The 17500-nt window shown below is 47.4% G+C and overlaps 1 protein-coding gene across 1 annotated transcript in view; it reads left to right on the top strand.

Moving 5' to 3' along the window:
• The window catches only part of ptprdb (protein tyrosine phosphatase receptor type Db), a gene marked incomplete at both ends in the record, with an annotated part of 95410 nt that overhangs the window by 2888 nt on the left and 75022 nt on the right, over positions 1-17500 (top strand). Inside the window, one exon of the mRNA XM_083635095.1 lies at positions 16453-16598. Within this exon, the coding sequence (XP_083491221.1) occupies positions 16453-16598 (146 nt within the window). The remainder of the gene's footprint in view (positions 1-16452; positions 16599-17500) is intronic.

Here is a 17500-nt window from a genome sequence, read left to right as displayed (position 1 = left end):
TCACATGAGTGGGGCGCGTGCTAAACCCACCGTGACGTCACGATGTACCAAATATCCCATTCATTTGAGGGCACAAGAAAAAGCAGTGTTCAACCCATAGAGGGAACTTATGCTGCTGAAAATGATACAAATGGTACAATGGTAACAGTTTGGTCTCACATGTGGAAATTTTGACCATAATTCTTCACACACCACCCCAAAAGTCATATTGGTTAAAAGCTGAAAAAAAGTGTTTTGGGGGTAAGTTACACTTTAATGAAGTTTTACGCATTGGGACGCAATTTATTGAAGCCTGTGTGTTATCTCTACTGGTCTGGTGTCTTACAACAAAATCATTAATACGCTTAAAAAAGATTCTCCAAAATGCTACTTATGCCTATTAAAGGCATAACTGATGAGGACATACAGTGGGTTGGACTGTATAATATTCACTATAGGCTGCTTTGGACAGAAGCTACATTAATGATGTAATGTCACATAGATAAAACGCTATGTGGATGGTCTATTCTGTCCAAAGGAAAAAGTGCAACATAGCTCCGAGCTATGTGTGGTGCTGAATAGACTGTATATGACCACTACCTCCTGGTCAGAGTAGCTCTGTAAAACACACACACGCGCATGCACGTGCACAAGCATGCATGCACACGCACACACACACACACACACATGCACACACACACGCACACGCACACGCACACACACACACACACACACACACACACACACACACACACACACACACACACACACACACACACACACACACATGGGGATGGGCTGAGGCAGCCATGCCTGTCCTGTTATGTTTTAAGAGCACACGGTCACACACAGCACACACAAACCACTCTTGTTTTCCTTTCAGCCTCCTGCCCTCTCGTCCCCTGGGTAAGTTCCAGGGTCGCCCAGTAAAAGGCCCAGTCATCCATCAAAACGCCCCGTGCTCCCGCCTCCCGCGCGCCGCCTCTGCACGGCGTGGCGAGAGGAGAGGCGAGGGGTGGAGAGAGGAGGATGCTCGCTTTTCCCTCCTCTCTCTCTCCCTCTCTCTCCCTGGCCTCATTCGCCGATGCTCTTCAGACACATCTGTGCAATCGAGTGAGAAGGGAGGGATGGAGGGGAAAGGGAAGGGAGGAAAGGCTGTTCTTTTCTTTCGCCGTCTCTTCATGTATGACACGTCTCTTCGTGTGTATGACACGTCTCTTCATGTATGACACGTCTCTTCGTGTGTATGACACGTCTCTTCATGTATGACACGTCTCTTCGTGTGTATGACACGTCTCTTCGTGTGTATGTCACGTCTCTTCATGTATGACACGTCTCTTCGTGTGTATGACACGTCTCTTCGTGTGTATGACACGTCTCTTCATGTATGACACGTCTCTTCATGTATGACACGTCTCTTCATGTATGACACGTCTCTTCATGTATGACACGTCTCTTCGTGTGTATGACACGTCTCTTCATGTATGACACGTCTCTTCGTGTGTATGACACGTCTCTTCGTGTGTATGACACGTCTCTTCATGTATGACACGTCTCTTCGTGTGTATGACACGTCTCTTCATGTGTATGACACGTCTCTTCATGTATGACACGTCTCTTCGTGTGTATGACACGTCTCTTCGTGTGTATGACACGTCTCTTCATGTATGACACGTCTCTTCATGTGTATGACACGTCTCTTCATGTATGACACGTCTCTTCATGTATGACACGTCTCTTCGTGTGTATGACACGTCTCTTCATGTGTATGACACGTCTCTTCATGTATGACACGTCTCTTCGTGTGTATGACACGTCTCTTCGTGTGTATGACACGTCTCTTCATGTATGACACGTCTCTTCATGTATGACACGTCTCTTCGTGTGTATGACACGTCTCTTCGTGTGTATGACACGTCTCTTCGTGTGTATGACACGTCTCTTCATGTATGACACGGAGTGCCTCTTTTCATATCAGCAGACTCGATAGCAGACTCTGAGATTTTGAATGTTGCGAGTTCAAATGGAACCTCCGGAAGCTGGCATCTATGGCACCTGCCACTTGTGTGTGTGTGTGTTTTGAAATGATAAACACCCTCTAAAATTGCTCTTACCGGTGTCCGTGCAGTGCAGCAGTAGATTCCCTGCCTAATAACATGAGGGTCGCACGTTCGAGCCCACCGTGTTACCTGCGCCTAGGTTGGGCGTCCATACAGGCACAATTGGCCGTGTCTGCGGGTGGGAAGCCGTATGACGTATGAGTCCTGGTTGCTGCACTAGCGCCTCCTCTGGTCGGTCGGGGCGCCTGTTCGGGGGGAGGGGAAGTGACCAAGTACAATTGGGGAGAAAACGGGGGTAAAATCCGGAGGGGAAAAAGTGTTCTGACTTGCACTTATCTTCAATGAAACTTAATGAACAGAATATTTTAAGCATAGCGGGGGGTATCACAACTAGGCCAGAATCCAATTTGACGCCGCTGTGTCCTCTGGACAGAGAGATCTTCATCTTCAGCCATTTCTCACGTCTTTCACACTTGTTCCACACGTTTTAGTCTTCACTGATCATCACGCGCCCACACACAGTGGACCTGAGGGTATTAAGAGACAACGAGAGGGAACAGTGTCCCATGTGTGGAGCTGGAAGCATTGCGTGATCGCACACCATATGTGCCATCTCCATCTACTACTGTAAGCGCTAGTGTGACAATGCAAACAGCGCACTTCTCCTCGCATGTGTGCCGCGAATATTTGCTAAATGTGTGTTTGCACACTCACACACTTTGTCTCCCTCTCTCTCTCCTCTCTCTCTCTCTGCCTCCATCTTTGCCCCTCCGCGCGCGCGTGTGCATACGACATCTATCTGCTGGATTAAGAATAATGCCCTGATCCCGTGGAAAACTAGGCCAGTGCTCCGTGATAGCGCTCCGTGTTAGCGGTGAGTAAACTGCTGCTCTCGCCGCGCGCCTCATCCAGGGTGAGCTGAAACAATACAACAGGAAAGATGCTCCATTACAAGTAAAAGTCCTGCATTCAAAATCTTGTACTTAAATACGTAAGTACTGGCAGCAAAATGTACTTGGAGTATCAAAGTAAACACACTCATTATGAAAACTGTCCCCATTTAGAGAGTTTTATTTTTCACAATTATTGGAATATTGACACTGATTTATAGACATACCTGTACATATAAGCAGCATTTTAAAGTTGTCAAAGTGAAGTCAATGTTAACAATTTAGCTGTACTGTACTTTTTGGTAGTCTAATCAATGACAATGATATTTTATAGTTATTTTATAAAGACGATCAAATGTAAATCTAAAATATTGATCTGGAAAGTAGTAACTATAGCTGTGAAATAAATGGAACAGAGTAAAAAGTACATTTCCCTCTAAAATGTTGGGGAGTATACTGTAATAAGTACAAGTAGCATAAAATGGGAACACTCAAGTACAAGTACCTCAAAATTGTACTTAAGTATAGTACTTGAGTAAATGTACTTAGTTACTTTCCACTTCTGGAAATAGGAACTCCTCCTGTGTGCGCAACAGAACACAACAAACCAGCTCGTTTTTCAGAGGCTCTGGTAATAAAAGTGTTGTTGTATTGCAGCATTCGTAGGCAGACTGTGCAAACCCCATCGAGAGCGGTTTAGGATTCTGCCCAGGGAAGCTAAGGTAACGTGACACTTCACCTCGGCCTGCATCGTAGCTCTGACCAAGCCAAAGCACTGATATAAAAATGTCATGCACATCAGTAGTAAAAATCCCCCCCCCCCCTCCTCAGTTAGTGAAAAAGAAAATGACCTTTTCGTACTTGAGATATTAGACTTCTGCACGACACTGGCAATATGGATATATGGCTTTATGCGATGAGTAATTGACGTGTCAGTGTTTCACCACACCGCCTTGAGGTATGATAGGCTGACTGGGATCTGAAAGGTGGTTGGGTAAGGCCCCCACAATAACAGAGACCCCCCCTTCCCAACAAAGTTTTAGCCTAAAGGCCGTTACACACTGGAAGCATTTTTTTCTTCTTCTGTGCGATTAATTCACACGTGAATTATATTTTTGTGAACCTACAGTATACTATATCCAGTCATTGCAACCATGCATATCAATGGCAAAGTTTCGCTGAGCAATATTGTGCCTTTTATGTTTTCAGACCATGGTCCATTGTTCAGAAATTAGCTTCTGACATGAACACATCAATTGCTGTGATTGACAGTTGAGTCAAAAAAAATATGTTGAAAGTCTGAAACTCTGGGTTCTTTAAAAACACTTTATCCATACGTTCTGTGTTTACGCGTTATGCCCATTCTGAGCCAGGAAAAACCCTGTCAGTCAAGGGTCTGTATTGCTTGAGTTTTTTATTTATTTCATTATGAATTTAGATTCTGCTTGTCCTATTTTGGCAGCGTACAGTATTTTCAGTCATCTTTTTTCTTCTTCTATTTTTCTTCAATTTAAGACTATGTGAAATATGTGGTGGTTACCGTCTGACATATAGCCTACTATTACTCTATTGTTCAAGGCCCCATACCTGCACACTAAGCAGCTTTTATAGCATGCTGGATGCATTTGATACGCTATGAAAAGATATATACCTTTGCCGGGCAAAAGCTGACACCATGTTTAGTAAGGGCATGTCAGGATAAAGAAGGCAGAGAACTTGCAATCTGGAGGAGAAGATTAGGCAGAAGTGCGTGCATGTTTGTGTGTATGTGTGTGTTGGCGCACGCGTGCATGTGTGCACGCTTGTGTGTGTTTCTATTCTAATTTGTTTGCGTATATGTATGTAAGCTCGTGTGGTGTTCAGATTAGACGAGAGATTACAGTATGGTAAGTATATATCTGGTGTCGTGCAGGCGTCACGGCTGCTGATGGATGAGGTGAAGGCATGAGTCTTTGGAATGAGATGAAGAGGCGGGGTCACCGGGGGGTCAAAGGTCACTGCCCTGCGGATTAGTTTGGGGGTGTGAAACGGAGCCACGCAGTGTTATTTTCTTAGACGGATTGTGTTTCTTCTCCGTGATTAACTGATATTGCCTGACGCAGTGGAAGTGCAAAGAAATGGCAAGATCCGGGTGACATGATAGCCCGTGCAAAATGTCAATATCTGCTCCTGGCAGTTCACAATGGGATGGAAATACTGGGTGACTTCTACTGTGGACTGGGAAGGGAGGACCGACAGGCCGCCATTGAACCATTGGTCAAAATCTAGCTTTGAAAATCAACTGATTTGGGTCGTCGTTATCTAAAATAAATAATGTATGGTACCCTATATTTCCCATCAAATGAAATCGTAACACATCTCTAGGTGTTCAGGTGCTCGCCAACCCTCCCATCTCTCCACAGAAGCTGACAGCAGTAGGTCAAACCGTGAAAGTGTTCAGAGCTAGTGTAGCACACCCAAAATTAAAATGCCAATCACAAGTACAGTATCTGCTGACAGAAGCCTTGTACCGTGCATATTGTTCTCACTGGATGGAAAGGTTAACGTGTGTGTTATTAAGACTATGCTGTGCCTTGGAATGCTGTAGCCCCATTTTCATCGAATTTGTGGCACAGTGACCTTGTTGCGCGCGAGTCCTTCCGCGAGTTTTCCATCATTACCAATTAATGTCAATCCATAAGCGGAGCGGATTTAGGCTGGCGAGGACGAGGAAGACAGCCCGCGCTGATGAGACAGAAGGCCGGCCTTCCTGCTGCTGGAGCATCCTATAGTGTGCCGCTGGAGCACTTGGCCCAGAGCAGCGAGGCCATTAGCGGCTAGCATAGCTGTGCGCCCATCCGTGAGCAATGGAATCTGACCGGCGTTAGCGTAGCGCTAGCTTAGCAGGTGCACCCGTCTGTGAATAGCGGAGGCCCTGATAGCATTTTAGCTTAGCTCCAACTTAGCCGAGCAGCCATCTGCGAGTAATGCGCGACGACGAGCGCTGAGAACACCCTCTATTCATTTTGATGGGAAGCCAGCGCTGACCCAGTAAAGTAAAGCACCCAGTGGGTAGCCCATGTGTTTCTAATGACCTGCGTATAAAAGGAGACCCTGTTTGATTAATTCCTCCCCTTGTGTTTCTAACAAATTAACCCTGATTAACTAGGCACTATAGCCAGACCCTGGGGCAGATATGGTGCGTAAGTGGCGTTCTAATTGGACATGCATTACGATTTACATTAGAAATAATGTGCATTTTATCATATAGAATCAGTGTAAAACTGCTATCAGGATCTGCTGCTGGGTAAAGACAAAGCAAGCTATGCCATACATTTACCAAGGACTGGCCACAAATAACTCAGGGACAGTTTTATGTGCAACAAAACAGCGTTTGAACAAACGTAATTTAACAGTCGCGATTTAGTTGAGGCACCGCTGCCGATCGACGGACCCTTAAACCCTGTGTGAGATTTGAAATCATTGTTTATCTAGAATGTGTCGTTTGAATGTGGCATTCAATTGTGTCTTAATTGAATTTTTTTTATCTTGAAATAGCCCCATTTCATCATGTTTTCTAATTAGCACTTGTGTGTGCTGCAGAAGGCTGCTAGCTGTCTCTCTGTGTTTATAGCTCCCAACAATCCAATTTCATTTCCAGGACAAAAGACGAGCAGCTGATAATTGGCCCGTAATGTGCTGGTTTGATGTTAATGTGTTTGAAAGTCTGCCCGCCCACTCTGGGAGGCTGGCTATCATGGTCCTGGCTCGGGCCCCGCCCACTCTGGGAGGCTGGCTATCATGGTCCTGGCTTGGGCCCCGCCCACTCTGGAGGCTGGCTATCATGGTCCTGGCTTGGGCCCCGCCCACTCTGGGAGGCTGGCTATCATGGTCCTGGCTTGGGCCCCGCCCACTCTGGATGCTATCTATCATGGTCCTGGTCCGGGCCCCGCCCACTCTGGAGGCTGGCTATCATGGTCCTGGCTTGGGCCCCGCCCACTCTGGATGCTATCTATCATGGTCCTGGTTCGGGCCCCGCCCACTCTGGATGCTATCTATCATGGTCCTGGTTCGGGCCCCGCCCACTCTGGAGGCTGGCTATCATGGTCCTGGCTCGGGCCCCGCCCACTCTGGATGCTATCTATCATGGTCCTGGCTCGGGCCCCGCCCACTCTGGATGCTATCTATCATGGTCCTGGCTCGGGCCCCGCCCACTCTGGGAGGCTGCCTATCATGGTCCTGGCCCGGGCCCCCGATTTTGGCGCTGTTCCTCCACTTATCTGACAAGCCTGGCTCCTTTCTCATTTGGGGAATCATCAGCTAACCGCCCACCACCATACAACACTATGCAGCTGGATGGCTCACTGGCAAGGACTGTAATTAGTCAGTGCCTGCCCAGCTATCTGCATGAACACACACACACACGCACGCACACACGCACACACACACACACACACACGCACATGCACACACATGCACACACACACACATATACACACACGCACACACACACACACGCACACACACACACGCACACGCACACGCGCACACGCACACGCACACACACACACACACACACACACACACACACACACACACACACAACTGAAGAACAGGCACAGATGCTTGGCAAATTGCACCGACATCCTGAGCAGCCTTTTTAGATTCTGTACAAACTTAACACGCACTCTCTCTCTCGCTTTCACACACACACACACACACACACACACACACACACACACACACACACACATGCACACACACACACATAGCCAGCATCATCTGCGAAGGTCTCCGAAGGGGATGCTAATATCGATCTGATTGGGAGGTTCAATAACCATTTATCCCATTCCTCCTCAGAGGGATGCTCCACTATTCGGACTGTGGGCAGAACTACCCGAACATTCAACTTTCTCACAGACACGCGCGCATGCACACACGCGCGCACACACACACACACACACACACACACACACGCGCGCGCGCGCACGTACACACACCCGCAGGGTTAGCTACCATTAGCATCTGGGCTCCCCCATCTGCTCCCTTAAACCAGTCTCTTTTCCTTATGGAAGCTCAGCTTGCTCCTGCTCATTCCCTGTCTTGGGTTTTTGCATACTAGACCACATAACAAATAGCCATAGCTACGTAGCTACGGTGACATCACCCATTGGTTTGTGGACTCCACTTTTGAAGCTTGGAGTTTCTGCATTTTCATATTGGTTATTTGAAGCCAGAAGTGACGTACATTTAAAGATGTAATGTAAAGAGGCGCAGCACTGGTCCGCGACTGCTGGACAGGCGGCCTGTTAATCACGCCCCCAAAGCATCTATTTTACTCGAAATGGGACCATAATTTCGAAAATGAACATCGTACTGTATTGAAGAAGACTTCAAACTAGAGACTGAGACCATAAACTCATTGTGAACTGAGTGTTCACCGAGGTCATAAATCAAGTGAGAAATCATTTTGCCATTAACTTCCATACAATCTGACTTATTTTTGGGGCTAGTGGAGTTGCCCCCTGCTGACCATTAGAAAGAATGCAGGTTTAAGGCTTCACGTTTAGCGAATGGAGCTCGGTTATATGCCTAATGTAGCGTCTCAGCGGGCCTTCTTCCCCCGTTTCTTAGTTCAATACCTGCAGCACCACATGGCTGTTTAGTAAAGTAGCGTCTTAGCAGGTCTTCTTCCCCCGTTTCTTAGTTCAATACCTGCAGCACCACATGGCTGTTTAGTAAAGTAGCGTCTCAGCAGGCCTTCTTCCCCCGTTTCTTAGTTCAATACCTGCAGCACCACATGGCTGTTTAGTAAAGTAGCGTCTCAGCGGGCCTTCTTCCCCAGTTTCTTAGTTCAATACCTGCAGCACCACATGGCTGTTTAGTAAAGTAGCGTCTCAGCAGGCCTTCTTCCCCAGTTTCTTAGTTCAATACCTGCAGCACCACATGGCTGTTTAGTAAAGTAGCGTCTCAGCAGGCCTTCTTCCCCCGTTTCTTAGTTCAATACCTGCAGCACCACATGGCTGTTTAGTAAAGTAGCGTCTCAGCGGGCCTTCTTCCCCCGTTTCTTAGTTCAATACCTGCAGCACCACATGGCTGTTTAGTAAAGTAGCGTCTCAGCGGGCCTTCTTCCCCCGTTTCTTAGTTCAATACCTGCAGCACCACATGGCTGTTTAGTAAAGTAGCGTCTCAGCAGGTCTTCTTCCCCCGTTTCTTAGTTCAATACCTGCAGCACCACATGGCTGTTTAGTAAAGTAGCGTCTCAGCGGGCCTTCTTCCCCCGTTTCTTAGTTCAATACCTGCAGCACCACATGGCTGTTTAGTAAAGTAGCGTCTCAGCGGGCCTTCTTCCCCCGTTTCTTAGTTCAATACCTGCAGCACCACATGGCTGTTTAGTAAAGTAGCGTCTCAGCAGGCCTTCTTCCCCCGTTTCTTAGTTCAATACCTGCAGCACCACATGGCTGTTTAGTAAAGTAGCGTCTCAGCAGGCCTTCTTCCCCCGTTTCTTAGTTCAATACCTGCAGCACCACATGGCTGTTTAGTAAAGTAGCGTCTCAGCAGGTCTTCTTCCCCCGTTTCTTAGTTCAATACCTGCAGCACCACATGGCTGTTTAGTAAAGTAGCGTCTCAGCAGGCCTTCTTCCCCAGTTTCTTAGTTCAATACCTGCAGCACCACATGGCTGTTTAGTAAAGTAGCGTCTCAGCGGGCCTTCTTCCCCCGTTTCTTAGTTCAATACCTGCAGCACCACATGGCTGTTTAGTAAAGTAGCGTCTCAGCGGGCCTTCTTCCCCCGTTTCTTAGTTCAATACCTGCAGCACCACATGGCTGTTTAGTAAAGTAGCGTCTCAGCGGGCCTTCTTCCCCCGTTTCTTAGCTCAATACCTGCAGCACCACATGGCTGTTTAGTAAAGTAGCGTCTCAGCGGGCCTTCTTCCCCCGTTTCTTAGTTCAATACCTGCAGCACCACATGGCTGTTTAGTGAAGTAGCGCCTCAGCGGGCCTTCTTCCCCCGTTTCTTAGTTCAATACCTGCAGCACCACATGGCTGTTTAGTAAAGTAGCGTCTCAGCGGGCCTTCTTCCCCCGTTTCTTAGTTCAATACCTGCAGCACCACATGGCTGTTTAGTAAAGTAGCGTCTCAGCAGGCCTTCTTCCCCCGTTTCTTAGTTCAATACCTGCAGCACCACATGGCTGTTTAGTAAAGTAGCGTCTCAGCAGGCCTTCTTCCCCCGTTTCTTAGTTCAATACCTGCAGCACCACATGGCTGTTTAGTAAAGTAGCGTCTCAGCAGGTCTTCTTCCCCCGTTTCTTAGTTCAATACCTGCAGCACCACATGGCTGTTTAGTAAAGTAGCGTCTCAGCAGGTCTTCTTCCCCCGTTTCTTAGCTCAATACCTGCAGCACCACATGGCTGTTTAGTAAAGTAGCGTCTCAGCAGGCCTTCTTCCCCCGTTTCTTAGTTCAATACCTGCAGCACCACATGGCTGTTTAGTAAAGTAGCGTCTCAGCAGGTCTTCTTCCCCCGTTTCTTAGTTCAATACCTGCAGCACCACATGGCTGTTTAGTAAAGTAGCGTCTCAGCAGGCCTTCTTCCCCAGTTTCTTAGTTCAATACCTGCAGCACCACATGGCTGTTTAGTAAAGTAGCGTCTCAGCGGGCCTTCTTCCCCCGTTTCTTAGTTCAATACCTGCAGCACCACATGGCTGTTTAGTAAAGTAGCGTCTCAGCGGGCCTTCTTCCCCCGTTTCTTAGTTCAATACCTGCAGCACCACATGGCTGTTTAGTAAAGTAGCGTCTCAGCGGGCCTTCTTCCCCCGTTTCTTAGCTCAATACCTGCAGCACCACATGGCTGTTTAGTAAAGTAGCGTCTCAGCGGGCCTTCTTCCCCCGTTTCTTAGTTCAATACCTGCAGCACCACATGGCTGTTTAGTGAAGTAGCGCCTCAGCGGGCCTTCTTCCCCCGTTTCTTAGTTCAATACCTGCAGCACCACATGGGCCGTTCTGTTTCACGCTGCCGACTTCACTGCCATTCATTGATTTGATGTGTTTGGATAGGCCCGTCTGCGGTTCCGCCCCGGATCAGCCAAGTGATTTAATCTGTGTGGGAATGGAGTAAGGAGTTCAAATCTCTGAGCACAGCGGCTCCCCAAAGTAAAAATAGTTCAATCTCATTATTATTTCAGTCACACAAAGTTTAGCACAGAATGCAAGAATTTCCGATCAGGTGGTGCTTCTCCCAGCTGTTATCTCCTGCACCTGCTGTGGCTGTGGCTCAGCACATATATTGATCTAGCGGTTGTTGGACATGAAAACGGATGGGAAGCCCTGAGTCAGCACATTTTCCCAGCTCTCTACGTTGGCCCCTCACAGCCTCGGACCTCCATCTCTAGCTCTCTTCTCTCTGCCCCCAAAACGCACTCTCCGTTCCTCGGTTTCATTTTTGTGCTATACGCTTCCCCTCATCTTGATATACTATCATCCTATATTCCCTGAAGGCTCTGTGCTGCTAGCATCTGTTCTTGTAAACTCTACCCCCCCCCCCAGGTTAAGGCAGCATCTGCCAGCCACTCTCCTACACATTCCCATTAGTTTCGTTTTGTCCTGGCCACTTCTCCTTTTGAAAGGCCTCAATCTCCTCCTCATGGTGACCCAGGACACCCCCATCACGATGTCCCAGCTCCTTTGAGAGGCGCTTTATCCAAAGAAGCGATGTTTATAATTATGTGTGGTTACGATCCCAATCTTCCAGTTGGCAGGAATCACAAACAGTCCAATTTTGAGTTAGAAACTCAGTGATGTGTTCGTGTGAAATACGATCAAATTATTGCCGGGGAAACTTGAGGGCGTCGTCATTGTGTTTTCTACCATAACACTGTCACACTTTCTCCAACCGGCAGCCCTATTATTTTTCAACCATTTCAAAAGATCGAACGGCAAAAAGAAAGATCTTTAACGCCGGCATCAAAGTTGATCACACGTCTTTCGCCGCGACCCGCAAGGGGTCCGGGAAAGGGGAGTGCCATCTGTTGCGTAGATCGGATCCCACTGTGCGGAGACATTACTGTATGTAGCACACACTAACAGGGAAAGAAAAGATTGGCACCGTCTAATTCTGTCTAAATCTCCATCTCCCTGTGGACTTCCCTCCCACTCGTTCGTTATCCCTCTCTTCCACCTTGGGATATGTTGAGGATTCTTCTGTGTCTGTCTTTGGTTTGTGCATGGTATCCATCCAATAATAACCATATTACACCCCTCCCCCAAAATATCCCAGTGCCCTTTATTGCTGGAGCCCCGCTCCCCCCCCCCCCCCCCCCCCCCCCCCACACACGCCAAATGTCGAAAGCATAATCCTACCAAGCAGCATGACTAATGATTCCAGAGCCAAGACTTGATGATCTTGGGAGAAAGGAGGAGAGAAGAATGGTGGGTAGAGTGCTAAAAATACAATACCATCCATCCATCCATCTTCAACCGCTTATCCGCAATCGGAGCACGGAGGTAGCACTTCCACCAGGGGACCCCAAACTCCCCTTTCTCTGGCCACATTAGCCAGCTCTGACTGGGGGATCCCGAGGCGTTCCCAGGCCAGCGTGGAGATATAATCTCTCCAACTAGCCCTCCATCTGCCCCGTGGTCTCCTCCCAGCTGGACATGCCTGGAGCACCTCCCTAGGGAGGCGACCAGGTGGCATCCTTACCAGATGCCTGAACCACCTCAACTAGCTCCTTTCTACCAAAAGGAGCAGCGGCTCTACTCCCGAGTCCCTCACGGATTGTTGTGCTTCTCACCTTATCCCTATGGGAGATGCCAGCCACCCTCCTGAGAAAACTCATTTTGGCCGCTTGTATCCGTGATCTTGTTCTTTCGGTCATGATGCATCCTTCATGACCATAGGTGAGGGTAGGATCGACCGGTAGATCAAGAGCTTTGCCTTCTGGCTCAGCTCTTTTGGTGTGGTAAAGCAAACGCAATACCACTCCCGCTGCTCTGATTCTGCGGCACATCTCCTGCCCCGTTGTCACTCGAGAACAAGACCCTGAGATACTTGAACTCCTTCACTTGAGCTTAGGACTCCAAAGACTGTCTATGAGTAGACAGTCCACCGGTTTCCTCCTGAGCAGCACGGCCTCAGACTTAGAGATGCTGATCCTCATCCCAGCCACTTCACACTCGGCTGTGAACCAACCAGCGAGTGCTGAAGGTCCCAGACCGATGATGCCATCAGGACCACATTGTCCGCGAAAAGCAGAGATGCGATCCTCAGCCCATCCAACTGCAACCCCTCCTCCCACAACTACACTGGACAGGCAACCTGTCAATCACACCCCAAAACATAGTCTGCTGTATTGTCTATTTCACTCGAAATGTGACCGTAATTAACTAAATTAACATCAGGCTGTATTGAAGAAGACTTGAAACTGTGGATTGAGACCATCAACTCATTAGGAAAGTGTTTACTGAAGCCATAAATCCAGTGAGAACTAAGATGATTTTCCCATTGATTTCATACAGTCTGACTTCTTTTTTGCAGCCAGTGTAGTCGCACCCTGCAGGCCATTCGAAAGAATGCAGGTTTAAGACACTTCCGCATTGGCTTCACGAACGGCGATACGAGCTGGGTGTAACGGAGAAAAGAAAGTGGTGGAGAGAAGGATGGAGAGAAATAAGCAGGAAGCAGAATGGAGAGAGAGAGCAGGCGGAGAGAAGAGAGGAGCATACGGTTGCATCCACCCCCCCCCCCCCTCATTAAGTCAGTCAATGTGACAGGAAGGCTTACATAACGCCCCAGAGATAGAGGGAGGAGACGGAGAAAGAGAAAGAAGGAGAAGGATGAAAGGGGGAGCAAGGAGTGCAACTGTGGAGGGGTGAGGGGGGATTGGGAGAGGGTCGAGAGATAACGGGGAGAATGAGAGAGAGAGAGAGAGAGCAGGGAAAGTAAGACAGAATGAAACATAAGATATGTGGAGAGAGGGAAGGTGGTTAGAGTGATAGAGAGGCCGCGGGGAGGAAAAAAAAGCAATTGAATGAAAGATCTACCTTGCCTGTTAGCATGGCTCGGCTGGCTTTACACTTTTCATTTGTTTTGTGGGCGAGAGATTAGCAAGAGGATTATGAGAGTGATTCTCCCACTCCTCATTCTCTCTCTCTCTCCCTCTCTCTCTCTCTCTCCCTCTCTCCCTCTCTCTCTCTCTCTCTCTCTCGGCTGGGCACACACACATTTGCTTACTCACTCATGCACTCACTCTGTCACTCACGGCCTCATGCGTCTCACAGACATACAACACACGGCGCTTATGAATTGTGGTATTCATGCAAATACATAAGATATGCAGATATGCACAGTCTCACACACACACACACACGCACGCACGCACACACACACACACACACACACACACACACACAGATCTTCATTCAGTCATTCAAGTAGATTTGGCCTGGGGCAAGAAGTGATTGGACAGTTTGGTGCTCTGTGCCCATGTTTGGCTAAATCTCTCTCTCTCTCTCTCTCTCTCTCTCTCTCTCTCTCTCTCTCTCGCTCTTTCTACTGTCTCTCTCTCTCTCTCTCTCATACTGTCTATCTCCGGCTCTCTCTTCCTCTCTCACCCCATTACCTTGTTCATTCTTTCCCTTTCTTTCCTCTTACCTCCTCCCCCTCCATTTCTCTCTCCCTCTCTCTCTCTCTCTCTCTCTCCGTCCGTCTCACTCACTCTTATGTTCTGTCTGTTCATTCTGTTCTACCCACTCTCTCTCTCTATCCCTCTCTCTCTCTCTGTTTCTCTCCTCTCTGAGAAGCTTAGCTTTTCTCCCTCCCTCCTTTTAAACGGCAAAAAGCAATTTCTCTCCCTTTGTCAGGGCGGTTGGCGGTAAGCCCTTAAGTAGGGATTTTCTGCTTTGGCTGGAATGCCATTAGGCGAGCTGGCGGTGACGTGCCGTGACTGACATGGTGAATCTTTTTGATGTCATGATGTCACAATCCAGCGGAGGCCGCGGTTATGATATTGTTGGCGTCCCCGGAACGAGGGGCTTTAGTGGTCATGTCAGGAGTAAGTCTTCCTAAGTCCTTTATGGCACAGAAATATTAAGCTTCTTTGGTGGTACAGTACGGGACAGAGGGAAAACATGGTGGACCGTGCACACACACACACGCTCACACACACACACACACACACACACACACACACACACACACACACACACACACACACACACACACACACACCTACATGCACAAACACACACACTGGAAGACACACGGATAGGAGAGACTCCCAATTAAGTTGGAACACACTCCTAGGTATATTTGTGTGTGCACACACACACACACACACACACACACACACACACACACTGACAGGCTAACACACACATTTCCAGGCACACGCTACCAGCCACAGTGTTCAACAATGTTCTGATCTATTTGGATTTGGATGTTTGGAACTATGACCGCATCATTTTCCTTTCTGTGTGTGTGTGTGTGTGTGTGTGTGTGTGTGTGTGTGTGTGTGTGTGTGTGTGTCTCTCTCTCTCTCTCTCTCTCTCTTACTCTCTCATCCCTTTTCATCTCATCCACTTTCTCTGTTCCTGTTTGCTCTCTATCACGAATAGGGCTGCACTCACAAGTACGGCATCTCCCTCTCACACACAAACTGTTGTTGTTTTTATAGAACAGAAATACCAAACATAATGGTTTCCAACCTGCAGCAGATGAGACATGATGATCCATGACAGAATCCATACATGTACATGTATGTGCAGACATGAGACATATCAAAGATGTCTCATGAATACACTAGTTCAATCAGGAGAGACGAGTGAATGCATAAAATAATGTTTCTTACAATAGCAGAGTGAAGGATGCATGACAGAATGTATGATGAGAATCAAGTGTTGATAATAGAGTTTGGCGCTCAGACACTACAGGGGGATATTGAGATCGAACGGCGTCAGCCCTGAGCAGCAGCCAGATATATCCCCCCCCCCCCCCCCCTGTGGAGTCGAGATACTGGTGGTGGCGGTGATGACTCTCCTGAGACTGATGAGTCTGCGAAGACTGAGCGGAGATGGGGAGGTGGAGGCGTGCGCCATGACAGCAGCAGATGCTGGATTTGAGCAGGTTGAAGTGGATAGAAAGAGACATTTATAAGGACAGCAGCCATGTGATTGGCTTACATTGGAGGTGTGTGAAGATGTGTCGCTATGCCATTGGATACACGAGACCAGCTGACAAACAGCCGTATTCAAGTGATGCCCGGAAGTGACGCTTTTTTGAGCTTGTGTGCAAGATATGAAGGCAGATGCAATGAGAAGTGAACTATGGAAGTACGAATGTACAGATTCTAGTCGTCCTGACTGAACCCTCCGATAGAACTTCATTTGTGGGGCAAATGTGATTTGGTCAGCCTTCCATGCCAACGAATACAATCGAAAGGCATAAAATGAATATTATATAAAAAAATATACATATATTATATTTATATAAAAACACATAATGATGAGAAATTAAACCAAATTAAATTTGAACACATCTTTCCCATGCAGCACCCCCCAAATTCACGCGAACCCCAGAAGACCAAACAGGAGTCCAGGGGGGAGTGGCTTCCTTCGTGTGCCAGGCCAGCGGAGAGCCCCAGCCCAAGATTGTCTGGAACAAGAAAGGCAAGAAAGTCAGCAACCAGAGATTTGAGGTAGGATGCTGCATCAAATATATTCAAATGTTTTAGGGATGCACCGATATGAACATTTTGACCGATACCGATAACCGATGTTGATCATCAAATTGTGTACATACTGAAAAACACATGTGAACACTGTGAGTTTAAAAAAAGTAATTGATCTCTTTATTTCCAAAACATTTGCAAAAGCCAATAAATCATAGATTTATTTATTTATTTATTTATTTTATTGTTTCCTCTCAATGTGAAACTTTTGGCTGATGCCCGATAACCGATATTAACATCGCTACATCGGACCGATACCGATATATTGCCGATATATCGTGCATCCCTACAAATGAATGATTGACAAGTTGATTGACAAGTTTTGCGGTTTTCATGATCGTAAAATGGCTTCACATGCTAACAGGCAAGTCTCTCTCTGAATAATAATTCAGAATAAGAATTAATTGAATGTAATTAATGTCATATACCGTAATGCTTAGGGATTCAATCAGTGTGTATCTGCTTTACTTCATTTCGCAGCCGACAGGTTTTGAGACAGGATGGCAACAAAACCAAAGAACTGCTGGCCGATCCGAGTGTTTCATATGTCAGATGATGCCCTGGGCTACATGAGCTTCTCATAGAGAGCAGCCTTATTAGTTTCCCCACAGGCCCTAACCTTTCATTTAGTTCCCCACCTCAGAAGTCCTTCTTACGGAGATCTCCATTTATTTCCCCACCTCAGAAGTCCTTCTTACAGAGATCTCCAAGCAGCTGCTCTCCTCAGCTCAGGGTGCATTTTCCCTTTAATAAGTCTAGCTTCCTCCCAGCTTTAAGTTCATCCAGGTCTCCTTCCTGGTTGTGATTAAATAATGGAGGGGTGGTTATTTTTTTTTTTTTATCCACCGTAAGCTTAGACTATATTTTTT

Source organism: Poromitra crassiceps, assembly GCF_964638095.1.
Source record: "Poromitra crassiceps genome assembly, chromosome: 4".
Taxonomy (NCBI): domain Eukaryota; kingdom Metazoa; phylum Chordata; class Actinopteri; order Beryciformes; family Melamphaidae; genus Poromitra; species Poromitra crassiceps.
This window is presented reverse-complemented; position numbering and strand designations above follow the sequence as displayed.